At 61.5% G+C, this 26,050-nt stretch overlaps 1 protein-coding gene and 1 long non-coding RNA gene across 10 annotated transcripts in view; one reads left to right on the top strand and one right to left on the bottom strand.

Moving 5' to 3' along the window:
- ANKRD11 (ankyrin repeat domain containing 11) overlaps positions 1-26,050 on the bottom strand; it is a 172,159-nt gene that overhangs the window by 5,792 nt on the left and 140,317 nt on the right. For 5 of the 9 annotated variants that reach the window (XR_007474081.1, XM_033406240.2, XM_033406238.2 and 2 more), the window contains 7 exons: positions 25,488-25,629; positions 19,264-19,402; positions 11,694-11,864; positions 11,377-11,580; positions 10,548-10,690; positions 7,856-8,003; positions 1,070-7,530 (listed from right to left, as the gene is read on the bottom strand). Coding sequence is in view for 8 of the 9 variants with exons in the window: in XM_033406240.2 (XP_033262131.1) it covers positions 1,070-7,530; positions 7,856-8,003; positions 10,548-10,690; positions 11,377-11,580; positions 11,694-11,864; positions 19,264-19,402; positions 25,488-25,574 (7,353 nt within the window). In the remaining variant the exon portion in view is untranslated. Of the gene's footprint in view, positions 1-1,069; positions 7,531-7,855; positions 8,004-10,547; positions 10,691-11,376; positions 11,581-11,693; positions 11,865-12,288; positions 12,386-18,889; positions 19,032-19,263; positions 19,403-21,473; positions 21,501-25,487; positions 25,633-26,050 lie in introns of those variants that run through there. The other 4 variants (XM_033406241.2, XM_033406237.2, XM_049702829.1 and 1 more) reach the window with 4 other exon arrangements.
- LOC125962650 (uncharacterized) lies at positions 7,354-9,796 on the top strand. Its single transcript, XR_007474083.1, has 2 exons — positions 7,354-7,491; positions 8,317-9,796. It is a non-coding gene; the product is annotated as an uncharacterized LOC125962650 (long non-coding RNA).

Raw genomic sequence — 26,050 nt, 5'->3', positions numbered from 1 at the left:
GGGGGAGGCAGGAGCACGGCTTTCTCTCTAGTTTCCAAATGTTCTAGGTGGCCACGGTGCTGTTTGTCTAAATTTTAGTTACTGAAACCAAACAGCAGCAAAGTCTCACTGACCGGGGATCCCAGGCCAGGTTCCCCTGCATCCAGTGCCTCGGGCTCCCCCTCTCGGCTCCACTTCCTGCCTGGGAACAGGCGGCGCAGGCCGAGGTCTGAGCGCAGGACGCATCCCGTGCAGCACCGACGACCGTTACGGGGGCTTCTCCCAGGCCCGAGAGACAGAACAAGCCGAAAGCTGGGCTTTTTTCCTCACGGGGGTGGGGGTGGGGGTGGGGGTGGGGTGGGCTGGTCAAAAAATGAGGCAAGTCCGCCACACAGGTGTGGATGGGCAGCACCTGGGCAGCACCGCGAAGCCTGGGGGCCGGGGCGGCTCTGGCTACCACTGAGCACAGGTGGCTGAGATCAGCTTTACTGGCCGCGACGCCTATGCCTGCTGCTTGGGGGGGGGCGGGCGGGGCAGCAGCATGTGGAGGATGCGCGCTCCCCGCGTGGCTTCCTTCATGTGGCAGGACCTGCCAACGGCCCGCGTCTGGGCGTGAAGAGGGGGTGGGGTGTGTGCGGCGGGGCTCGGACAGGTCACGTCTGCACAGACGTGGGGCGAACCACCAGGGGACGGGGCACGCGAACAGACGGCCGAGAGGCGGGGCGTGGGCCTGACTGTGCAGGTGGGGAAGCCCAGAAACCCAAGGAAGGACCTGCTCTGAGGAGGCAGGAGAGGGGCCCTCAGGCCTCTAGGGGAAAAGGTCTGGGCTCTGGCCTTGGGTTGGCACCGTGGGGCCGCTGGGGGCCAGGGTTGGAGTCTGGGGAGCCCTCGGGCTGTTTAAGGGGATGGAGGGGACACTGAACCAGAGAGGGGGCCAGGCGCGCCCCACGTGGGTGGAGCCTGGATCAGCCGAGGTCCAAGCGCGCAGACTGGGTGGGAGCCGCCATGGGGCAGACGGGGAATGACGGGGAGGACGGCGCAGCGGGTCCTGGGCCTGGGGGGCGCCCCCCCCCCCCGGGCAGGCACTCACCACGGGGATGTGCAGCTTGCTGAGGGGCTTGCCGTCCAAGAGGTAGGAGCCGGTGTAGGTGACGTACTCGGCGTAGCACTGGGGCGCCTGCGGGCTGATGTAGCAGAGGATCTTGCGCTTCTCCTCAATCTTCTTCCTGATCTGCAGGTACTCGAAGTACGGGTTGGACCTGTCGCTGTGGTAAGGCTCGATGTCGTCCAGCTTGATGGCGTCCACGATGGCAGCCAGCGTCTGCTGGATCACCTCCCGCGTCTGACGCGTGGACGTGTGCATCTGCTGGGCCAGCTGCTGGCTGGAGCGCTGGAAGCGGCGCTTGCGCGGGTGCTGGGCCTGGGGGTCGTCGTCCTCAGAGCCGCGGCCCTTGGCCCTGGGGGTGGGCGCGGCCGCAGCCTCCTTCTCGGTGGGCGGCGAGCTCTGCTTCTGCTGGTTGGCCAGCATCTGGGCCCGGGTCCTGGTCATGCGCTGGGGGATCTCCTCCACCTTGGGCGCCTTTGGGGCTTCGGCTGTCGGTTTGGGTTCCGGTTCGGGGGCTTCAGCCTGGACGCCGTCCGGAGGCCCCTCGAGCCCGGCACTGTCCTGGGGGCCGGCCCCATCCGCTGCGCGGGCCTGGGCCGAGCCGTCCCCGGGGGCGTCGGGAGCACTGTGGGGCGTGGCCAAGGGGTCTGGGCCCTCGGCCTGCTCGTCCCCACTCCCCGGTGGATGCTGCTCTGAGGGGGCTGGCGTGGGCCCAGAGCCAGGGTCGGAGTCCTCGGGGGCCCTCCCCTCCGGCCCGGCCCCGGCCTCCACTGTGGCCTCGGGCAGCGCGACTGGCTTCGGCTCCTCTGGGGGCTCGGGCGCAGGCTCGGCTGTGAGCCGGGCGGCCACCTGGTCAGGAGGCAGCACCCGCTGTTCGTCAGCAGCTCCCACAGGGACGTCCCCGCCGCTCGGGAGCGCGGGGGTGTTGTCCAGAGGAACGAGAGGACTCTCTTCCACAGGCTCTGCTTCGGCATCGGAAACATCCTTCGTCTGGAGAGGAAGCTCCGGCAGCGAGAAAGGCCCCAGGTCGAGGTCATCCTCGGTGGCGGGGAAGGCACCGGGCCAGGGCACCGGCTCCACCTGGCCGAGGGCAGACAGGTTGTGACCACTTTCCAGGAAGTTATTCTCCAGGGGACCCAGGGCCTCCACCTGAGCCACGGCCGTCACACACGCAGACTCGGGGGGTGCGTCGGGGGGCGCTTCCGGAAGGGACTTGCAGTTACTGAAGAAGGACTCCAGCCTGGAGGGAGGGGCGAACGCGGCTGGCTCTTCTGAAGCAGAGACCGCGGCCGGGACTGCTTCCCCGGCCTCGTCCTTGACTTCCAGTCCCGGCTCGGGGACCGAAAGAGGGTATGAGACGGGCGACACCGGGTAAGGGGGCTCCGAGTGGAGAGACTCGGCAGGGCAGAAATGTTTCGGGGACTCCGGGAATCTCTGTGGGGACTTCAGCAGGAGGTCCGACCCCACAGGCCAGCTGGCCGGGTTTTCGGGGGTGCCCCCGATGAGGCCAGAGGGGAGGCCCTGCTCCACGGTGGCGGGGTGTGCCCACTCGACCGGCTCCTCTGTGATGACGGTGCTGAAAGGGCCCTCGTCCAGGGGCTCCAGGAAGCTGGGCTCCGGGGGGATGATGGCCGCGGTGGCCTGCTGGTCCTCCGTGGCATCCAGGGGAATGCCAAGGTCAGGGGGAAGGGCCCCCTCCATGGACGGGGCCAAGAGCTCGTCTCTGTGTGAAGGGGGGGACTTTGTTGGTAAGCCGGAGAAGGCGCCCTCTGGGGAGGGGGTGATGTTGGCTGCGGCCGCAGGCGGGCAGTGCAAGGCGTCCGCTTTGGGGGAGGGGATGCCATAGTCCGGGGAGTAATACCCCGGAGACAGGCAGGCGAACTTCTCAGTGGGTGCTGGGGGCCCCGGGGCCTTGTCCTCCGGGTGCTGCCCCGGCGAGCTGTAGCTGGGCGCCGCAGGGACGCTCTGCTGTCTGAACAGCTTGTCCCCAAGTCCGAACTCTTCCTCAGGGGTCCTCCTGATGTCCACAGACACCGAGCGGTAAAGGTTCGCGCACAGCGGCCTCGTAGGTGTCTGGCCCGGTGTTTCTGAAGTCCCGCTGGCGGCCACGGAGAACCTGTCAAAGAAGGAGGGCGAGCAGGCGCTGGCGGACGTGCTGGACACGGGCTGGGGGTCTGTGCAGTCGAACATGAGGTCGGGGTAGTCGTCGGCGCTGCAGGACGGGGTCCGGGGCGTGTGCATGGCCTCCTCGTAGCTGGGGCAGGACACCACCGAGGCGGGGGTGGGGACCCCGGTGGGCCGGCCGTGGTCCGGCCTGGGGGAAGCGGGCAAGACCTCTTTCATGTGGGGGCCTGCCAGCCAGTCTCGGGGGTCCACCGCGGGTCCCGGGTGGGGCTTGTTCTCGGCAGCAGGGGCGGCAGGGGCTGACTCCTTGAGCTTCTTGTCCTTCGGGGCAGGGTCCAGCCCCAGCGGCTTCTTCAGCGGGCCGTCCAGGCCCTTCTTCCGCCCGTCCTCGGCGGGCCTGGCCTTGTCCTTGAGCTTGGGGTCACCAGACCGGTGGCGCAGCTTCTCCATCTGCTTCATCCTCTCCTTGTGCCGTTTGTGGCGCTCCTCGATCTCCAGGTCCTTCTGGGAGAGCATCCGCTCGAAGCTCGTCATCATCAGGTCCCCGTCGCCCAGGAGCTTCTCCCGCGGCCGGATGTCTTTCTTACCGGGGTCTCTAACCGGGAGGAGCTTGTCGTTCCCATTGCTCAGCTTTACGGGGTCGCCCTTGTCCTTCTCCAGATTCTCCTTGACCTTCTCCTTCAGCTTGGCCTCGCCAAGCTTCCCGCCCTCGTCCTTGGGCTTGTCTCGGAAGGAGCCGGGAGGGTTGTCCTTGTCCCTGGCCGCGGGCTTAAGCTCCTCCCGGTGGTGCCGCGGGGGCCCGTCCCCGTGCCGGTCCCGGTGCCGCTCCTTCTCGTCCCGCCACCGCTCCCGGTGCTTCTCCCGCCGCCTCTTCTCCTTCAGGAGGCTCACGGTGCTAGAGCCGTAAGGCCTCAGTTCCTTCTCTACCTTCTTGGGAGGTTCTCTTTCAGGATCATTTTTCTCCTTCTTTTCGGTAGAAAACAACTCGATGGTTTTCTCTAACTCGTCCTCTGCGTCGGCCTTGATGCCGTACGAGAGGCCGTAAGCGTCGGCCTCCAGGACCTCCTTCTCGTACGGGCCGCTGTCCTTCCGGCCGCCCGTGTCCTTGCAGTCGTCGCTCTTCTCCTTCTTCTCGGGCTTGTCCTTCCTGACCCGCTCTCGGTCATGGCTCTTCTTGGAGGAGGATGAGGCGTGCCGGTGCCGCTCCCTCTCCCGCGCCCGCTCCTCCGGGGGCTCCGGGAAGGGCGCCTCCAGGAGGGCGCCGAGGCCCGGGTCGTGGCCGCGGTCGGGGAAGCCGTCCGACGACGCGTCGCTGGCCTTGTCGTTGGAGTCCTCGCGCAAGTCCTGCAGCGCCGCCTCCTCCAGCCGCTCCAGCAGGCTCTTCTCCGCGTCGGTGCCCTTGCTCGCCTTTCTCTCGCGGCCCTGCTCCCGGTCCGGCCTCTCCCGGTGCCTGCTCTTGGCCTTGTCCTCCGCAGGGGGCCTCTTCTCCCCCTTCTCGGGGAGCCTCTGCTTGTTCCTCTTGTCCTGAGTGGAGTCCACCGACGCTCGGTCCTTCCTGTCCTTGTATTTTTCCGTGGACTCTCTGTCCTTCTTCTCTTTGTGCTTTTCCAAGGTTTTTTCTTTCTTGTCCTTCCCCCCGTCTGTGGCGCCCTTCTCCTTCTTCTTCTCTCTGATTTCTTTGTCTTTCTGCTTCTCCGCATGCTGCCTGTCGGCCGAGTGCTTCCGGTGCCTGTCGGGGGGGTGCGGCTCCCGCCCGTCCTCCCTCTCGGGGGGGCCATCCCCCCGCCCCTCGCCGGCCTCCCCGACTTTGAATCCGCTCGCCGCATAATCATCTTTTTCATCTTCGCTTTCATCAGTGAATATGTCTGCAATGTACCAGCTTTTCTCTTTACCCTTCTTTTCATCTTTTTTTTCAGAGAAGTCCTCGGAGAGAATTCCGGGGAAAGCCTTCTCCCGTTTGTCTTTACCTTGGTCGAGAGATGCTTTTCTGTCTTTGTCTTTGCCATGCTTCTCCTTGGCGTCCTTTTTCTCTTTGAAGCACTTCTCAAGCTCTTTGTCCTTCTGGCACTTCTCGAGCGTCAGTCTTTCGTTCCTGTCCTTGTCACTGGGCTTCTCTTTGTGCTTCTCCAGCTTCAGCCTCTCCTTCCTCTCCTTCTCTCTCGCCGGGTGGTGCCTCTCCCAGGGCTCCAGGCTCTTCCCGAAGTCGCAGTCGGGCCTGTCCTTGAAGACTCCCTCGCAGCCGCACTCCTTCAGGTCCTCCCTGTGCGCCTCCTCGGGCTTTGCACGGCCATCTCTCCGCTCCTTGGCGGCCTCGGGGGGCTCCTTCCTGTCCCGGCCGCCTTCCGCACACTCCCGCCTCCTCCTGTCCTTCTCGCAGAGGTAGCCGGGCACGGCCCTGTGCCTGTCGGCAGCGTGCTCTCTCCTCCGCTCCGAGCCCCGTTCCAGGCAGTCCCTGTCCTTCTTCCGAGAGAAGATGTCCCTGTCCGTGCGCTTCTCCCGGGCCTTGTTCTCCCGCCTCTTCTCCCTACTGTCCTCTTTCACCGTCTCCAGGATCAGCCTGGCCACAGACTCGCTCTTCATGTCCCTGTAGTCTGTCACTGCAGAGTCCCAGCTGTCTTCCCCTTTGAAATCGAAGGATGAATCTGACAAGTCAGAGAACCACCGATCCTGGTCATCAGAAAGACTAAACTTGGTGTCTTCGTTCTCCAGAAACTGACTTTTGTTACAATATTCATCAAAAGCAGACTCCTCCCTATACACTTTTTTGAGTTTTTCTTTATCTTTATCCTCTTTGAAGGTCTTCTCCCTCTCTTTTGAAATTTTATCCTCTTTAAAGTCATTCTTTTTCTCTAACTTGGAGGGCCTGTCTTTGGACTTCTTCTTTCTTTCCTCCTTGTAGAGCCTCAGCTTTTCCTCTTTTGGAGATTTTTCCTTCAGCAGCTTCTCCTTGTCGGCTTTGCTGCACCGGTCCTTCTCCTCCCGGAAGGCCCTGCCCCCGTCCTTGTTCAGCTCCCTGATTCTCTTGAGCGACTTCTCCTCTCTGGAGACCTTGATCATCTCGTCCTTGAAGAGCCACTCCTTCTCCTCCGCCTTCATTTTGCTGAGCTTCTCCTCCTTCTTACAGGGGTCTCTCTCGTGCTTCAGGCCTTTCAGCTTGCCCTCAGCCGGCACGTCGTCCAGGAGGATCGCCTTGTCTGCCCTCTGCTTGGAGTCCTCGTACTCGTAGGTGAAGCTCTTCAGCTTCAGCTCCTGGCTGACGGAGCACAGCCCCTTCTCCTTGCTTTTGTGTTTATGTTTCGTCTTGTGTTTCTTGACGACTTTGCCCTCCTTGTCCAGCTTGGGGATGGCGCCGTCCCCGCCAGGATGGAAGGAGTTCTTCCTATCGGGCAGCGCGCCCTGCAGGCCGGCCCTCTTCCTGTGCTCCTGCCTCTTCCTGACCGGCTTCAGTGACTCCACGCTGGAGCCCTCGGAGGAGCCATCAGACTCGCTGCTCAGTCTCGTCCTCGTGGAGTCTGATAAGGAGCTGACCTCGGACCAGGCTGGAGAGGAGATGGTTTTCCAGTTGTCTGTCCGCCAGTGCTTGGCGTGCGGGTCCGCGTGGCTGGGGTTATGCTTCTGGGGGGCGGAGCTGCCGTGGGACGAGGTGGAGGAGGCGGACAGGGAGCTGAACAGGGCAGGGTCCTTCAGCACCAGCGGGGACTCCTTGAGGCAGCCGGGGCTCCCCGCCGAGCCCCCACCGTCCTCGCCGCTCTCCGAAGACTCGCTCTCGGACTCGGAGGAGCAGAACTTGTCGCTCCTCTTCCCAAACCGCACTTCTTTGCCCTTGATTTCTTTCTTTCGCTTCTTTTTCACTTTATTTTTCTCCTTCTGCTGCTTGCAGTTGGAAGGCTCCCGTGTCTTGTTACCAGGCAGCATCGTGTGAGCCGAGAGTCTCAGCTTCTCCCCGGTCCCCACGGCGACACCGACGTCCTCCTCGTCTGACGTGTCCGACAAGATGCGGTGAGATGCCTTCTTTGGTGCAATCGTGCTGTTCTTAGTGTAACTTTTCACTTCCATTTTGGGTATAGAAATAAAACTATTTGACTTAGTTTCCTTCCTGTAATCCTTTTTCAGCAAGTGTTTGTCGTCCACGGGAGGGATTCTGTCCTGCTCGTCGTCCTCGTCAAACTCATACTCATCCTTGACGGGGGTCACAGTTTTCTGGGGCTCCGGATTCTTAGTCTTGTGCTTCAGACCTTTCTCAAACTCGGAGTCCGTGTTATTGCCGTCGACTGAGCTGGAAGGTGCGAACGATGGGGCGTCGTCCTCCTCCTCGGAGCTCTCTGCGGGGACAGGGGGGAGGAGGTCAGAGGTGCTTCAGGCAGGGGCTGCGGGCACCTGGGGAGGGGAGGGGAAGGCGCCCGTCCAACAAGCGCGTCACCTGGCTTAGTTCAGGTTGAGGCTGGCCCCGGGCAGAGGGGCTACAGAGAGGTCTGCACAGACACGGGGCTGGAGACCCTGCACGGAAGCCCCCCATCCCGGCTCAGGGGGGGGACTCCTCACGGGCCAGAAGCTCCCGTCAGCAGCAGGCATCCAAGGAGGCTGCCGGGAGAGCCCTGCTGACCGCGGTGACGCCACCTGCCCAGCCCGCGCCCCCGCAGCACTGACCGGCCGAGCTCTCCTCGCTGGACGTGTAGGTGCCCTTGCCCAGCAGCAGGTTCACCATGGTTGGGGAGCTGGCCACCTTGAGCGGCGTCTCGCCCTTCCTGTTGCTCTGCTGAGGGTTCCCTCCATACCGGAGCAGCAGCTTCACCACCTGCGGAGCAGTGAGAGGCCCGTCAGGGACCCTGAGAAACACAGAGCGGCCGCCACGCTGATGCGCAACTGCGGCCCCTTCACAGGGCCTGAGCACGACCAGGCCAAGGGGTGGAGGCTGTTCACGCTGCCCGCGAGGCCTCTCCCACCACTCAAAACAACAGGCTGCTCCTCTCGAGCCGCCGGGTTCCTGCAACTTGCGGGGAAGGCTCTTATGGGGGGGGTGGGGGGTGGGGGCGGGGGCGTGTTACACAGTACAGAAAACAAAGACCAAGCTTGTGCAAGCAGGTTTATTGCATGTTTGTTTATTGCAGGAAAGTAAGATCACCTGTCGCTAATCCGTGCCCAGGACCCACTGAACGCAAGGACAGCAGACCTCACTTTACTGCGCTTCAGATGCCGTGTTGTCTACAGACGGAGGGTCTGCGGCGACCCTACCCTGCACCCAGCAAGTCTACTGGCGCCATTTCCCCGACAGCATTTGCTCACTTGGTGTCTGTGTGTCACATTTTGGTAGTTCTCGCGGTATTTCAGACCCTCCACCAGCAAAAAGATCACGACTCCTGGAGCTTCAGGTGACAGTTACATTTTTTAGCAATAATGTATTTCTTTTTTTTTTAAGGCCGCATGGCACAGCATGCAGGATCTTAGTTCTCTAACCAGGGATTGAACCCGTGTCCCCTGCAGCGGAAGCGTGCAGTCTTAACCACTGGACCGCCAGGGAAGTCCCGCAATAATGTATTTCTTAACGAAGGAGTGCAACTTGTTTATAGATACTGCTATTGCACACCTAACGGCAACTGTCCAGTGCAGACAACGTTCAGATGCACCAGGAAACCAAAGAATTCTGTGTGACTCACTCCATCTCGATCCTCGCTTCACTCGGGTGGCCGGGGCAGAACCGACAGCCTCCCCCAGGTGCCTGGCAAACGGGACGGCGGCCTCCACTTCAGCCCGGGCTGCACGCAGGTGTACCTGGGTCTGCATGGCGGGAGCAGGACACTGCTTCCTGGGCAGGCGCTCCCCTGCCCTCTGGCAAATCACCACGGTGCTGGACAATCCTGGGGCCAGAGTCAGGGCTCTGGTCCCGTGTCCTTGCTGTCTGCCAGCCGACGAACACCCCAACTGCTTCAGGCCACCACGTTCCCTGGCTACGGCCCCTCCCTCTGAGACCAGCAACGCAGGTTAAGTCCCCTCAATGCCGTCCTCCCTCCGGCCGAGAAACGGTCTCTGCCGTATGCAGCCCCGAAGGCCACCAGCCCACCCGGACAGTCCTGGGTCACCTCCCATCTCCTGGCCCTCAGCCTTCTCCCCTCTGCAGAGCCCACACCTGAGGCCACGTGTCCATTGTCTCTCACTGCTCCCTAATAACAAGTTTAAAGACAATTACACAAGCGGAGATTCAGGCGGCGGTCCTCTCCCTCCCAGCTCCATCACCTACCAGCCAGCCAGCCTCATTTCACCCATACCCCATACCTGCCCACTGCCCCGGGTATCTTTTTGTTTTTTAATTTTTGGCTGTGTCGTGTCTTAGCTGTGGCAGGCGGGACCTTTCGTTGCGGTGTGTGGGCTCTTCGTTGCGGTGCGTGGGCTTCTCTCTAGTTGCGGCGCGCGGGCTTAGTTGCCCCATGGCATGTGGGATCTTAGTTCCTTGACCAGGGATCAAACCTGCATCCCTGCGTTGGAAGGCGGATTCTTAAACACTGACCACCAGGGAAGTCCCTGCCTGCCCTCGTTTTTTTTAGCAAATCCCAGATATTTCATAAAGTTTTTCAGCATACTTCTTCTCTAAAACGGCTCTTAAAAAGCAGTAACAACGAAAACCCCATAATGCCATCGTCTTCCCTAAAACGTTAACTAATTCCTGACGTCAGCTCTGTGATCAGCACTCGGGTGTCCCAGGTGTCTCGGCATCCTGAGCTCAGAGCACCTCCCAATCTCTCCCTGCGCCAACGCGTCATTTTCACACTGGCCACACTGCCGGTTCCCTGACACCTTCCTACAGTGACCAGCGGGGCCGCCATGACAGACCAGATGCACTCAAACAGCTGCCACGTGTCCTCATCACGCACCACCCCAGCTCTGGCCAGGGGCCTCTTGGACAGTGTGGTGGTGACCGCAGCCAGGCCCTCACCTACACGTGCGGCTCCTGCATTGGACCTGAGGGGCCGTGCCCCAGGTGCTCGCGGCTCCTGGGCTGCTCACCCCATGTTGTCTACCCCCGTCCAGGCTGCCGGGTCTGGCGGCAGCACAGGGCCGAGGACAGGCAGAGCCCCCCTGCCTCTGGGTATGACCACTCACCTCCTAATGGCTGACCACACCTGAGTGGCCAGAGCAGGGCCCTGACACACAAGCCACAGACGGCGCGAGAGGCCACCCAGGTGCTGACCCAGGGTGAGAAAGCTGGGCTGGGGGGGAGGCGGGGCCTGTCAAAGATTCACTTCCTGGTCACCCCGCACACAGGAAGGACAGAGAAACAGGTGGCTGCGGACCAGTGCACAGTCTAATGGCAGGCCTGCCGTGGGGTCTGCGGGGAGGCGCCCACCTTGTAGTGCCCATTGTTGGCGGCGTCGTGCAAGGGGGTGTCATCATCCAGGCCCTTGGTGTTCACCTCTGCGCCGGCGGCCAGCAGCTGCTTCGCGACATCGTAGTAGCCCCGGTTACAGGCCTCGTGCAGCGCAGTCCAGCCTGGAAACAGACACTCAGCACGTACGTGATTTAACCCTCAGGAAGGTCACTCCCGCTGCTGGGTGGCACTCAGGAAGCGCTAAGGACAGGACAGAGGCCTGGTGGGCACCCAGACTAGAAATGCCGAGTGGTCTTTACTTGGGCGCCTCTGGGTTGCTCGTGACCTCTAGCGGTTAACCTTACAGACTAAGAATCTGAGAGGGTGACGTGGCCCACCGAGCTGACAAGGGTACAGGATCAATGAACACAGGGTCACAAGGGGCAGCCTCAGCCCAAGTCACCTGTCAACACACAGGGACGATGTGCCCTGTCTGCAGACAGGGAAGCAGGCAGGGCGTGGCCACGGCCGCAGGTCTGGAAGGGCCTCCGTGAGCATGCGCTGAGGCCTCTCGGGGAGCAGCTGCTCACGTTGGCACGCACACAGAGCTGCCCCGTGGACAGATCCCAGGGCTTTGGAAAAATGCAACTTAGGAAAATCGCTTTTTTCCTTTTAAAAAAAAAAAAAGGTGCTAAACTAGGTTTGGGTCCAACACCCAGGGCCGTGGGAAAACCTAGGATTCCACACAGGAAGGCCTCCTGGTCTCACAAACACTCCTCTCTCAGTGCACAGCTCCGGACACACAAAAAGAGCAAATCATCCTACGTAAAAGGGGGTCTGCCCCACGGCCCTCCCTCCGAGCTCTCACCTGCGAAGTCCTTGACGTTGACGTCCGCCCCCTCGCTGATGAGCTCCTTGATACGCCGGGCGTCCCCCCGGATGGCCGCCCGGTGTAGGCGGGTCTCTCCACGCTCATTTCTCTTGTTCACTTTATCTTTGGTTTTTGAGGCAGAATTGGGCGTCCCCTTCTGACACACTGTCGACTGGGAGGGGTGCTTTGGTGTCGTGTCCACTGCAGGCCGAGGAGAGGATGGGCGGAGGTTACCGGGAGGGACCTGCGGGGCTGGGCCACCGTCCCAAAGGAGGGCCTCCCAGGCCCCAGGACCACCTGCCCCCAGGGCTCACCTGGGCTGTTGGCAGACTCCTCGGCCGTCATCTGCATGAGGAGAGCCACCTGCTGGCGCTCCGAGAGCGGGTAGCCGGCGCGGATCCCGGACAGCCCCATGCCGAACAGCAGCCCGGCCTTGCGGGCGACAGGCTCCTTCTTGATCCTCTTCCGCTCGGGACCCTGCTTCTCTGTGAGGCGTGGAGGAGAGAGGGGAGACTTCATGCCACGGAGCCCTCTGACTCCGGGGCCGCACAGCCTGCGGGGGAGGGGAGGGACAGCTGGCAGCACGCACGCTGCCCGTCATCACCTCTTCCGGCAGTAGCTGTGCTGGGGACACGATTCCGACACCTCGTCACCAGCCACTGAAGCCAAGCCTGGCCCCCACCGACCGTCCACCGCTCCAGGTGCCTCCCCAGACCGTGCCCTGCGCGCCAGGCGGCGGGACGGACGACCCCGAGTCCCGGCTCACTCAGGACGGGCCTCGGTCTAGCAACTCCTAGTGTCTGTGGTCCAGGTCCTCCTCCCCACCCCGCCTCCAAAGAGTTCAGATGTAAATGCAAACACAGCTTGGAGACCCGCGGAGAGGTCAAGGCTGGCTGGGCGGTACTGTACCTTTCTTCTTGCTTCTAGGAGCCTCCATCTCATGCCATGGCGCTTCGAGGAGCGAACCAGCCTTGCAGTACCACGGCGTGGACTGAGCTGGAGGCATCTAAAGGCATCAACACAGAGCACTAACGAGATACGGCGCCGGCCCGGCGCCCCTCAGCCTCCTCACGACAAGCATACTGTGCTCCTCTGGCCCCTCACCTAACACCCTGCCGGCCTCAGGCAGAAACACTGCGCCGTGTCTTTCACAGGGGCAGGGGGGGCGGAGAGAAGAGACACCCCCCACTCCACGGACCAGGAGCCAAAAGCTCACTTTGCTCCACACTCACCCTCCTACTCACAGGAACTGGGGCTCCGTCGAGTCTCAGACCCCTCCCCTGCTGCCCTGTGTGCTCTGGGGAGCCCGGGGATGGGGGGGGCCTAGGTCACGGGTGCGGACCACGGGGAGGGAAGCTGGGTCGCCACGGGGCCCGGGTGTCTGAGGGGCTCTCCCTGCCCTCTGCGTCCCCGGGCTGGGGCGACCTCTCCACTCCCACAACTACAACCCTGGGCTGCTCTCCACCTCAGGCCCCACAAGCGTGTCACGCTTTCCATTTTCTTACAAAGCGTTTTCTGTAAACAGTTATTTCCTTAAAAAGTACCTTAAACTGCCTTTTTAAAAACTAAAGTTGTGATCTGCTGACAACGGTGATCTGTGCATCTTAGGTGATGACCCCCGAGCACCACACGCCACCCCGCCAGCAACAACTGGTTTCTAACCAACGCACGAGGCATAGGCCCAAGCAAGGAGGAAACTCAGAAAGGACGCTCCTCAGGGGTGACCAAGGACCCCGCTCGCCTTCTCCCCCGCCCCCAATTCCCCCACGACCCGGCAAAAGCAGTGAGGAAAGGGCGGCACATGGCCCCGGCTCTTCGAGGAGGCCTCTGCACAGGGCACAGCTGGCACCCAGCAGCTTCAAGGAGCCCCGAGAAACGAAGCCACGCTGGGGCAGTGGCCGGACCTGGGCAGGAGCCTGGCTCAGAAGCTCTCCCACAGCTGAGCGCCACACGGATGGGTCTGGGGGTCGGGGCAGGGGGAGGCCGTGGGGCCCTGCTCTGCCCAACCTCCTGGGAAGCACAGCCTGGCCTCAGACAATTGGGGTGTCTGGCCTCTCAGGGGCGGTGGAGACACGAAGCCCCCAGAGGAGAGGACGGAAGCAGAACCTCAGCGAAGCGCGTGACCCCGCGGCCTCCCGCGGGCTGTGGGCGGCACCTGCCGAGTACACTGGGTCACCTCAGGGGTGGAAGCAAGCAGCCCAGCCCCCTCTCCGCGGCGCACGGGTCTCCAGGACAGACGCGCCCGTGATTTAAGATGCCAGAGGAGCCCGGCAGAAGGGCCACAGCCACCTCTGTCTTCAAGTGACCGTGCAGCCAGTGGACGCCCAGGACCAGGGAGGTGCCTCGAGGGTCTTGCCTGCGCCGCTCTTGAGTGGCAGCGAAGAAGCAACTTCTACCCAGAGACTCTGATGTCGGCGGCAGAGCTGGGCCCTGTGGCACCGGCCTGTGGTCTCAGGAAGGGGCTGGGAGAGCTGTAAGGCTCAGGCAACCCCAGCACGAGTCCACACCTGCCCAGGGGCCCTGCTCACCCCACACGTGGAGGAGAACAGACTAACCCAACCCTCTGGTCTCCCCAGGCTTAACACAGGGAAAAACCCCAAATGTAATCCCATCTCCTGAGACGCCAACTTCTCGGTGGTGGAGTGTACTTCTCTACAGGTGCCGCGGCTGCCGGGATCTGGAGAGCCCACGTCTGGCCGGGCTGGGAGTCGCAGGCAGAGCGGCTGCCCACGGAACCCGGGCCACAGAGGAGCGGAGGCCGGGGCGCTGGTGCTGCAGAAGGGCCTTCCTGCCCAGCCACTGCGTCCTGTCGGCAGGGGCCAAGCCGGGGGTCAACCCAGGTGAGACCTCCAGAACGTCCTTCCTGCCCTGCCCTGAGGTGGGCAACGGCCCCACCTGCCAGCGCTGGGATGGGGGCACAGCAGAGGAGGTGCCCGGGCAACGGCCCAGCTCCCTCAGCGCTCTGCCAGCATTTTGTTTCTCACATCCAACCGGAAGCAGAACAGAAGTTACACGAAGCCCAGGCGGCGTGTGTCAAGCTGTAGACTGGAAAACTGGCAGGTCCGTGTGAGTGGCGAGCAAGGCCAGAGGGTGCTGTGGAGGCACAGGGGCTGGAGCACACCCTGCCCCCTCGTTCTCCGGGGACGCCAGCCGTGCCATCTTCCCAGGGTAATGGGGGGAAGGCAGTCTCACGAGCCTGGACAGTCCCCTCACCGTGAGGAAAGCGAAGCACAGCCGTGTGACTCGGCCTGTATGTCCATGGCGCCTTGATTCTCACGCTCAATCACCTCGCTGGTCCTCTGTGAAATCGGGGCCACGTTTATCATCTCTTCCTGGGACACGGTCACCCAGCTAGCAGATGCAAGGATCCCCAGCCCCCCAGGCCATCCCTGCGTTTCCCCCTAAATGCGTTCCTGTCTCCCCCGGAACACGCCTCTGCTCTCCTCCCACAGCCCCCATGGCCTCTGCTGGGGCTGGGCCTGCGGAGGGCGCAGCCCTGAGGGCCTCTGTTTCAGGACCCAGCACCCAGAGTCCACTCCTCCTGGGGAGTTTCACTCCCCAGCAAAACTGACGGCGTCCAGTGGAGAACTTCCCCGGGTCACGGCGAATCCTGGCAGCAGAGACACAGAGTGAGCTTCTGGGAGAAGGTCTCCTCTGGCTTCCGGGACGTGGTCTGCAGACACTCTCCCGGCCGCCTTCTGTGTCCCCTCGGGCGGTCCCGTGGTTCCACACGCGCTCTGCGTGGAGCCTGCACCCTGCGCAGACACCGGCGGCCCCGTGTGCTCCTCCTGGACCCCGGTCGGCAACTCCCCTGCTTCCTCCTGTACGTCAGCCGAGGCGGCGTCTCCAGGCTCAGCAGCTTCCAGCTCACTCACCCTGCTCATGGTGGACCCGGTAAACGCTAGAACCCGTCCCCCGCCCGAATGCTTCGTTTCAGCAATCGTTTCTGCTGCCTCATGCTCTGTTTTACACTGTGAAAACCCTGCCTGATCTTCTGGACGCTGTTCTGTGTCTGCTCGGGTGTCTTCCTCCTGTGGCGGCCATCTCTGGGTCCAATCCTCGTCTCCGCTCTGGGGCTAGGAAGGCTCCCAGAGGCCCAGGGAGGGCCAGCCCCATGGGGGCAGGACAGCGTGAGCCTGGGGAGCCCTCTCGGCCCCCAGGCGGGAGGATGGCATCTTCCAGCCGGAGGTGTCGGCAGGCACGGCTGCCCTCAGCCCGTCCACTGCCACCAGACGCCCCGTGGCTGACAACCAGGGCGTACCACGTTGCCGAAAGTGGGAAATCTAAGACTCTCCTCAGATGTCACCATCGTCAGGGCTCCGCCCTGTGGTGGGGAGGGGGCGGAGGAGGTCCTCGGTCTCCCATGAAGTTGCAGGGCTCAGCCCACGGCAGGCTGATGGGAGGTGGGTGGTCGGCACTGGGACCTGCTGTCCCAAGAGCGGCCCGTCCCTTGGCCTCAGAGCACACCTCCCACACCACACAGGGCCTGACCTCCACGATCAGTCACAAACACAGGCTTCTGACCAAGGAGCCGGCCCAGGCACAGTCCACATGTGACAGATACCCCGTCAGGTGACGTGCTGCACGGGGTCCTCCCCACATTACACTCCGACCCTCCAAGCGCCACTGGACCCACATGGGCACCATCATTCAGGCTGTGGTGACAAACGGCTTCCCTTCCGGTTTCCTGCTCTGTGTCTCCTCCTTTTCCTTTTTAAAAAAAATTTCCAGCATTGATCGTTTAAAGAAAGAGCGGTCTGTGTGGCCTTCAGCAAGTCCCCGGCCTGAGAGGGACAGGCTGGACCCCCCACGTCTCACTCCCCCGGCAGAGGCTGCTCCAGCTCCAGGCAAGGGCGACCACAGAGCCGTCCCCCAGGTGACCGTGATCAGGAGGCCAGAATCCATGGAGGTGAGGTGGACATAAAGGGCCTGGACAACAGGGGTTCCCAACCACTGACCCCAACTTTCACGACAGCAGTGAATCATAATCCAGACCGCCAGCAGCGCACGAACAGCAGCATCCATCCCGCCAGCCCCAGCCTGCCTGGGGGCCTCCGACCACCCCTCGAGCTCCCCACACCCAGACCCAGGAGTTCACCGGGTGGAGCGGCCACCCTGACCCAGGCCAGAGAGAAGCGGGCCCAGCCACGCCCTCTCGACTTGGCCTGGGCTGGAGGTGGCCAGCGTCCTACACCAGTCCCGCCCACTCTGGGGTCCCGAGAGCTCCAGGGTCACAGTGTGGGTGGCATGTGCCCTCCCAACCAGCGACTCACAGCGTGTCACGCCTGGCAGGCGGCCAAGCCCCTGCATGGTCAGCCACGTGACCTCCAGCATTTGGCAGGGGGCATGCTCAGAGCCCAGCGCCAGTGAATCCCCGCACACAGGGCAGCCTTGAGCAGGAGTCCCGACAGGCCCTGCCCACCAGGGAAGCTGCGTGCCCGCCGCCTCCGTCCCCAAATCCCAGCCCTAGACGGGTGAGCTGCTCACACATCCTCACTGCAGAGCCAGCACAAAGTAGAAGCAAAGAAACGTTGGGAGCTGAGAACAGGCCCCTCTCTGAAGGGCCCTGGGGGCTCCAGGTGGGAGGCGGGAAGGCTGCTGTCAGACTGAGCAAGAAGCCTGCAGGGCTTCATCCACACGGACCTCAGCAGGAGGTGTGCGTACACTTACGTTGCGGGGAAATTAAACACATAAGAAGCAGACAGCAGAGTATAATTTGAAGCAGGTCCTGGTCCCACCAAGACTGGCACCGGGCAGGAGGGCCCCCTCTCCCTGCCTGCAGGCGCCCGCCCGCTGGTGGCCTGAGCTCCAGGGAGGATGCCCCAGCCCTGACTAAGCGCTGCGGGCCTCCTGGGGACCGGGAAACAGGAGGGTGCTCCCAGGGAGCCCGAGGGTCTCTGGGGGATGCTCACCAGCCTCCCCCGCTCAGGGAGCACAGCCGGAGAAACTACTGGCCACTTGCAACCGTTCCGTGAGTGCCAGGCTGCATCTTCCCAGCAGGGGGCGCTGGAGGGACACGGCAGGAGCCAGCAGGCAGGGAGGGGACGTGGGAACACGGGGACCTTCAGCCTCCCTAGCTCGGTGCTCACCAGAGTTGGCACTTCTGTACAAGAGCCTCCCCATCTGCCCTGGGGCGGGCGGGCAGGCGGCACCTGGTGGAAGCGAGGCCTCTCAGAGGAAGAGCTTCACTCTGCCTGGCCAGGCGGCCGCTCACCAGGAAGGGCAGGGAGGGGTCAGTGACCAGGGCTGCAGGCGAGGTGCCCAGTCCTGGCCCGAAGGATGAGACGCTCCCAGTTACTGGAGAACAGTTCTGCCACATGACCAAAGCAGGTGTACAAGAAAGCTGCAGGGCCAGCCCCGAACCCCGGGGGCGGGGGGGATGGGCAGGACACAGTCACCCAGTCGAAGGCCCCCCTCCTCCCACACTGTGTACTACTGAAAAAGCCGGCACATAAGCGGAGCCATGCAGCTCACAGTCGTGCCGTTCAAGGGTCAATGGTACAGCAAAACTGGCCCCCAAAGGGATAGCCACTCAACAGTAAGAGGACAAATGCTGGACTTTCCATGTATTTAGACTTTGTCCCTGCCTGGAAAATCCCACTTGCAAAACGTTCTTCAGTTTCCCACCTGCCTGGCGCCCCGTGCTGAGATGCCAACCGTCCCCCAGGCCTGCTGGAGGCCGCCTTCACGGCCAGCACCCCGCAGACACCCCCGAGGACGCCGCGCCCGCCTGTGCTCGGGCAGGGACATCCCAGAGGACGACACCGACCTGCAGGCCCCCAGCACCCAGGAAGCCGCACCCAACAGCGACGCCACGCCCTCCAGTACCAGAGCTGGCTCGGGCACCCAAGCCTGAGCTGGGCCTGTCTCTTCTGCACCCAGAGCCTGAGGCACAGGGTCCCTGCGAGGACTCCCACCTCCTCTGCCCTCCTCCCCGGCCCAACCCCTCCCCTTGCGGAGGACCCCGCGGAGGTCGAGCCGCCTGCCCCGGACCCCAGCCATACCCCAGCTGGCACCACCAACCCCGCCAACCTGCTTCACCAGCCTGCAACTACCCCAGGTCATGCTCAGTGGCTGCGAGCCCGGGGCGCACCCACCTGGGGGTCGCCCCGTGCAGGAGGCGCTGTGAGTGAAGACGTTCATTTCAGGCTGTTCCCCCTGCCATTTCTCCCAATTCTCTCACATTTATGTCATTCCCGTACCCGCCATTTTCCTGAGACCTGACACAAACCCTCACGTGCAGCAAAGCCCCCTGCCCTCCGCCCGATCCTGGCAGGACCTCTGCTCCTTCCCCCGTGGCTGCATCCTGGGGGACCCAGGCCCCCTCGCGGCTCTGTGGATCCACCCCACACCTGCCCCTGGCTTAGGGGGTCTGCAGTCAGATGACCGGCAGGCGGGGAAGGCCCAGCACACCAGGACCAAGAGGAGGAGTGTGAGCCGGCTGGCAAAGGGGCCGGGTTCTTGCCTGGACCCAGCACATGTCCCTGCAGGCAGCTCGGATGGAACCAACCTGAACGCACACGCGCCACGTGGTGGTGAGTGGCACACCCGCAGCGCACGCGCAGGGGGACTGCGTGCCTCCTGCTCATTCTCACAGCTCCCTCTGGCCTCCATTTCAAACAACTGGGTTTAATTTATGTGCTTCTGCAGCCCTGAGGGGAAACACGTTTATCCTCCCATGTGAAGTTCTCCAGAGGCTCTCCTTGAGAGAGAGGAGCCCGTGCTCACACGCACGGGAGGCCCCTGGGCAGGCTGGGGCTGGGGGAACGTGGCTTCTGTGCACACTTGCGGGAATCCTCTGCCTGGGAATCTGCCCTGTCAGCTGTGAGTCACCCCCTCCCGGGTCCGTGCAGCAGAACTGGGGCGCCGGGGGCGGGTGGGTACCTGTGTCCGAGTCCTTCTGCTCTCCATTGGCGCCCACAGTGAAGGGCAGCTTCCGCTTGGTCGTTCGCTCTCTCACCTCCTTCCCACCATCAGTGCGGTCCAGCTTTGGGGTCTTGGTTAGAGAAACTTTATCTTTATCCTGGAAAAGAGAGTGACGCTTTCAGACGCTGGCCCCAAGTTAGACTCTCAAAGTCCTTAGGTCTAGCAGGACTTCACGTGCCCGGAAAGCAAGTCTCTTATCTGGGCAATGGACACCCCTCCTGCCCACCAGGCTCAGAGGCACCCACGGCCCTACCACCTCGCTGCCTCCTGCCTCGTGTTCCCAGAGATGGACTCAGTAACGGGGAAAACGCACCTTCAGAGGGGCCTGCTGACAGACGGAACCTGCCCTCTACTGGAAACTCTCCCCGTGACCGTGAACGAAGGGGCCCGGCCTCGCACCGAACGGGAGAGAATGTCTGCCCTGAGACGCTGGCTCCCCTCCAGCGTGTCGTCCCTCGCCTGCCCGGGGCCTGAGCCACCTCTGGTCACCACAGGCCTGTGACACTGCAGGGCCGTCTTTGGGACGGATCTTGCAGCCGCAGCAGCCCCGGAGCAGAGCCCAGTGCGGGCGACCCAGCCCAGAGCAGGAGCTGGCTAGAGGGCGGCCGGGTGTGGCCATCGCTCCCAGCCCTGCTGACCTGTAAGGACCCGGGAGCCCGAACTCCAGCCTCAACCTGGGAGGTCCAGCCGGGCGTCTGCCTCGCCTGCCACCGTCTGCAGAACCGGGGGAAGCGCCACCTTGGGGGGGGGCGGGGGGCGGGGGGATCGGGATGTGACACGCCTCTCACAGAAAGGGCAGCACACAGAGCCCTGAGGGTGGGGTGCGGGCGCTCAGCAGAGCCTCAGGCTAACCAGCGCCCCGGCTCATCTGCCCGCAGCGCACCGCACCCTAAACAATTTGCGTTGCTGACATGGAGGACGGCACTGCTACTGCCAGGCAGCCCCTTCTCCAGCAGCAGGCTTCCTTTCTGGAATCCACCCCAGGGAGGCGGAGGCAAACACACGGCCCTCACAGCAGCCCTCACGGCACTGGGGCGTCGGGTGCTCCTGGGAGGGGACGCCCAACCCTGAGCGGCGCGAGTCCTGTCTCCCGGGGCCCTGAGAGTCCTCCACTTGACTGCCACGCCGTGCCCTCCAGTCTCAGCAGGCAACGAGACACCCTTGGGTGACCAGGGAGACCCCGCCACAACACACCGCCAGCTCCGAGGGCACCCGGAGCGCGAAGAGGGACCAGCAGGCAGAGCCCGAGCCTCGGCCGAGCCGGTGCCAGAGGCACCAGGACACAGGCCCGCTTGTCACCACCTGCACGCACCTCCGCCCCGCCCCCCGCCGCCCCTGCCAGGAGAACAGCACCCACCAGTGAAAGCCCCAAACTGTAATAAGCAACCTGCCACCAAAAAAACTCCTGGTCCAGTTCGTTAATCTGATCGACAGACACAAAAAAAGATAACACAAATCACACTAACAATGTATTCAGAAATGCAAGAAATTAAAAAATCAATGTAATTCACCACACTAAGAAAATAAAGGACGGGGACTTTCCTGGTGGTCCAGTGGCTAAGACTCCACACTCCCAATGCAGTGGGCCCAGCTTCGATCCTTGGTCAGGGAACTAGATCCCACATGCCGCAACTAAGAGTTCGCATGCTGCAACTAAAGATCCCGCATGCTGCAACTAAGAGTCAGTGCAGCCAAATGAATAAATATTTTGAAAATGCTTTTTTTTAAAAAAAAAGGATGGAAAATTATGATCATCTCCACAGCTGCAGAAAAGCCCTGAGGTCCTGAGACCAACTCCCAGCACACTGTGGGGAGGGACGTCCCCCACCTGACACAGGTTTGGTGCAGAAGATTGGGTGCCACCCCCGAGAGGGGGTTCAAGGCAGGAATGCCTATACTCACCACATCTACTGAAAAACTAAACCTATTTTTTAATGAGCAAAAGATCTGAACACGCACTTGTCAGAAAAAAATATCCATACAGCCAGTTAACGTTTGGAAAGGTGTTCGGCGTTGGGAAAATGCAAATTAAAACCAGGAGGCAACACCAGTACTCTCACAAGAATCGCTGACTGGACCGGCAGAGCAGTGGGCCTCGGACGCTGCTTGGGGCCACTCAGAGTTTCTAACAAAGTCCGGGGAGTGAGTGACATGCCACACGAACTCACAGTTTTGTTCATAACAGTAAAAGAAAGAGCAACCGCCCATCAAAAGGCAAATGGGTGCATCCACTCCAGTGCAGCCGTAGACGGAACATTCCACAGCTGCGGGAAGATGCCGGCGGGCTGCGCCCCACCGTGACAACACGCCTCAGGGGGGCGGTCTCCTCCACGGTCAGACCAGGCCAGCCCCGCCCCCCTCTTCTTCCTGAGGGATAACAAGGAGTATTTATCTTACGACGCTGTGTTTTTACACAGGAGAAAATCCAGAGGAATTTACAATTAAACTCTTCAAATTAGTAAGTGAATGAGAAGCTCAATCACACAGAAAGTGATTGGTTTCTATATACTATAAACCATTAGGAAATCATGCTGAAATATTACATATTTATATCGAAAGACATTAAATACACAGGAATGAATCTAACAGAAGGTGTTCAAGCCCTCTACATAGACAATTAGAAACATTACTGAGAGAACAGAAATTAGACTGATAAAAATGCAGGCCCACTTATGGGACACTGTTCAATACTGTTAGCACAGCATATCTCCCCCAACTCATCTCTACATTCAAAGCAATCCAATCAAAACTCAGCAGGCTTTGCGTGGAGATCAACCAGCTTTTTCCAAAATGTACATGGAAACGCAGAGGGTCACAAGTAGCAAGGACAATTCTGAAGAACAACGAAGATGGGCAAATTAAACTGCCAGGTATCAAGACTGTACAATTATAGTCACAACAGGTAGTCCTGGACCCAAGGGCCAAAGGTTCAGAGCAAAGAGCAGAAGCTGAGCCCCACCTGACTGGTGACAAGGGCTCCGCTACAACCCAGCAGGAAAGGACAGTCTTCCCAGTGACAATGACCATGTGGACATCCACAGGGAAGAAAATAAACCTTGACCCTCCCTTACAACACGAAACACAAAATGAGTCCAGATGGATCACAGACGGACAGCTTGCAGAGGACGGTACAGGAGACCAGTAGACGACAGAAAAAGGCAAATTAAACTGACATCCCCAAGTGTTAGCACGGATGGGTCCGCCTGACCTAGGCTTTGGGGGTGCAGAACTGTGCAGTCACTTTGACGAACCGTTAAACCCTATCTGCTGCCTCCATAGAAAAACCCCAATGTATGTATGTTCACGTCACACCTGGACTGGAAAGAACCCAGATGTGTATCAGCACAGGAATCGGCAGAGAAGCTGCTTGAACGTCCATCCGATGGACACCACACAGCCACAGAGGAAGAGCCTCCTTCCAACAGCAAGGGCCTGTCCATCGAAAGGAAGCAGAGATCCCCACCATGAGTCCGCATCCCCTGTGGGTGGGGACGGGGTGTTACCGTGGGGACTGCTCGCGGGGGAGGGGGGTGTCCCGAGAGCCTGGTCTGGATCATCGTGATCCCAGGTTCTAGAAAGGAAATGTGCATTTCTACTTCACTAAAAGTGCTCACAGAAAGCTTTTAACCCTCAGCCAGAGCAGAGCAGGGCAGACCTCGCTGAGCCTCCCTCACTAGTACCCAGGCACCGTCACAGGGACCAACCGTACACACTCCACAGTGTGTTTACTTCCTCAATGCTAACAGGATGTCTAGACGTCAAGTTCAACCTCTATCGGGTTCAACCTCTATCAGTTCAACCTCCATGTCAGACCGTGGCACACCCTGAAAACTGCTGTGGCCCAGCAACCAGCGTCCCCTACGGACGCTCAGCCAGCTCCCACACACCACGTACAGAGACAGGAGGGCTGGCTCTTAACCCGCACCCCACACACCTGCCCTGGAACCCCCTCGACTATGACTAACTGAGTCTTATCTGTGAATGACCAACAACGACAGAAGCCAGTAGGAATGAGGACTCTATCAGCCACCAAAAACAGCACAAATAGGTTGATCTGACTGTCCCACCTTCGTCTGCTGAAAAGATGATCCTTTCGCAACGAAGCAGCCTCAGCATCTTGTAGACAAGCAGCTGAGCACACACGTGGGTGCCTGTGGGGACCCTGCTCCCCAGGACAGGTGTGCGCCTGTCTCCACTGCCCCGCAGCTTCACGGCCAAGGCCGAGGGCCTCCGACTCCCTCCTGCCTTTTCAAGGTGGCTGTTGCTGCGCCAGGTCCTTTGAATTTCCAAACACACTTTGGAAGCAGCTTATCGGTTTCTCCCCAAGAGCCCTCAGGGGCTTGGACCTGCATCGCGACGGCTCTATGAGACTGGCTTGGGGGGCGCTGGTATCTGAACACTATGGAGACACCCTCGGCCCGTAGGCCCTGCTCCTCTCCAGCGGCTCAGAACTGCCTGAGTTTCCCACAGCAAAGTTCTGCAGGTTTCAGGGTGCACATCTTTCATCAAATTAATCCCTAAACAGTCTGTAGCCTTTTTTTTTTTTGCGGTATGCGGGCCTCTCACTGTTGTGGCCTCTCCCGTTGCGGAGCACAGGCTCCGGATGCGCAGGCCCAGCGGCCACGGCTCACGGGCCCAGCCGCTCCGCAGCATGTGGGATCCTCCCGGACCAGGGCACGAACCCATGTCCCCTGCATCGGCAGGCGGACTCTCAACCACTGCGCCACCAGGGAAGCCCCACACATGCGTTTTTAAACTTACACACCCGACCGCTGGCTAACAGCGCTCAGAAAAGGCACTCTGCACGCTGCTCCGGCCACAGCCTCGCTCCGCAGGCCTTGCACCCCGCCGCTTCTGCGCACACCTCCTGGGCCTCCTCTACAGACGGCCCTGTCGTCTGGGGGAACGCAGCTGCCCTCCCTGCTCCAGTCAGGGTGCTCCTCTCTCTCAAGGCCTGACCTGTCCCTCCCCTGCGAAACCTGCGTGGACACCTGTGGTGTCACACAGCCATGCCCGGGGAGCGTCCTGTGGAGGGGAGGGGGTCGCAGCGGGTGGCGTGTGCTTCAGCCGGCGTCCCGCAGAGAGCGGGGCAGGGCGCGGGGCTGGCTCCTCGGCCAGGCACAGCTTGTTCCTCGGCCCTTTTTCTCTATCTCCCTCTCTGCAGTCCCCAGCGTCACTGGGACCGCAGGAGTCCACCTGGGACGGCAATACCCCGACCCCTTCACTGCCACCAGAAGGCCTGTCTGGAGCCCCGAGAGGAGCGGGGGCTCCCAGGGGCTTTGGATACATGGACCCCTGCCACCCTTCCTGGGAATTCAGCATCTGGACGCGGCCTCCTACTCTCTCCTCGGTGGATTCCTCTGGGATTCCGGGAACCAGCGCTCCCAGAGTTTCCCAGCGCTGGGAGGAGCATGGAGCCCGAGGCCTCTTCCCAGACCTGCTCGTAAAACCACGGGACAAAGCAGCAACGAGCCACATCCAGCTTCCACACTGAGGGCTTCTCTGAACGTCCTCCTCCTGGATCAAGGGGGGCCGGGCACAGGCCACAGCACCCCACGCAGAGCACGGGCGAGGCCACCTTTGCAGGTGGGCCCTCCCTCAGGAAGCCTGTGAGTCTGTAACTCCTACAGACCAGCGTGGGGGTCCCTCTAAGAACAGTCTGGAGGGAACACTGGGTGTCACAGCTTGTGGAGCACACAGCACACACCCCCGAGCCCAGGGCGCCAGCACATTAACAGGACACAATGATGCAGATTTACAACCCATTTTCCTATTCACATTGGCAACAAGCAAACGGGGAGTACAATTACCCAGCAGCGTTTCAAGTCAGGACCACTCGCACGGCTACCATCAGATTTGGTCTGCCAGCAACCATATGGCAGGAACCCATGGTCCTGAGGGACAGACAGTGGGGCCGAACTGGGGTTCTCTCAGACAGCAATTTCTGTCCACGGACCTAGTGGTTAAAGCTCCACTTTGGCCCCCAAATAACAAACATCCTTAAAAAAAGCCAGACGTGTCCTCCACAGCCACCCAGCACAGCAGTTCCTCCACTGCCGCCCGAAGGGGGTCTCGCGGCACAGACGTCGCCCACTGCAGAGGGACAAGCGACAGTGACACCCCCAGCCCTCCCCCGGGCCCGGACGAGGCCCACGCGGAGTGGTGGGGGAGGACGAGCTCACCTTTTTCCCGGGCTGCTTCTCCACCATGTCGCTGCTCAGGGAACGCTCCTCCTGCTGTGGGGTTCTAGAACACCCACCCTTGGGCATCGTTTCCTCCTCACCAGGCCTTCATTCACGCCGCCATCGCTTCATCGTCAACCGTCTGCTTAAAAACAGAGGACAGGGGTTAAGATCCAGTGACCCCACATGAAACCCAGGTGCCGCCTCCAGTCAGTGATGCACGATGCATGGACGCAGCAGCCTTCTGAGGGGCCGCTCCTGAGGCACCGGCCCGGCTGGCAGCCCCGGCAGCGGCACGTCCCCCTCCACGAGGGAGAACAGCAGAACCCCGGGGTGCACGCGGGGCCCTGCTCCGGGCGTCAGGCGCCACACACGCTTGGTGGCAGCACCCTCTGCCCACGGGCAGGGTCACACCTCGAGGTCCAGGGGATCATGCCCACCACCCTCTCGGCCCCCTGCCCCCACCCCCAACAGAAGGTCAGGATGAGGGCTACTCTGCCACTCAGAAAGCACCCAGCACCCCGAACTCCCCAACTCCCGCAAGTCAAATGTCCAGAAGGTAG

The sequence above is a fragment of the Orcinus orca genome, chromosome 20 (assembly GCF_937001465.1).
Source record: "Orcinus orca chromosome 20, mOrcOrc1.1, whole genome shotgun sequence".
In the NCBI taxonomy this organism is placed as follows: domain Eukaryota; kingdom Metazoa; phylum Chordata; class Mammalia; order Artiodactyla; family Delphinidae; genus Orcinus; species Orcinus orca.
This window is presented reverse-complemented; position numbering and strand designations above follow the sequence as displayed.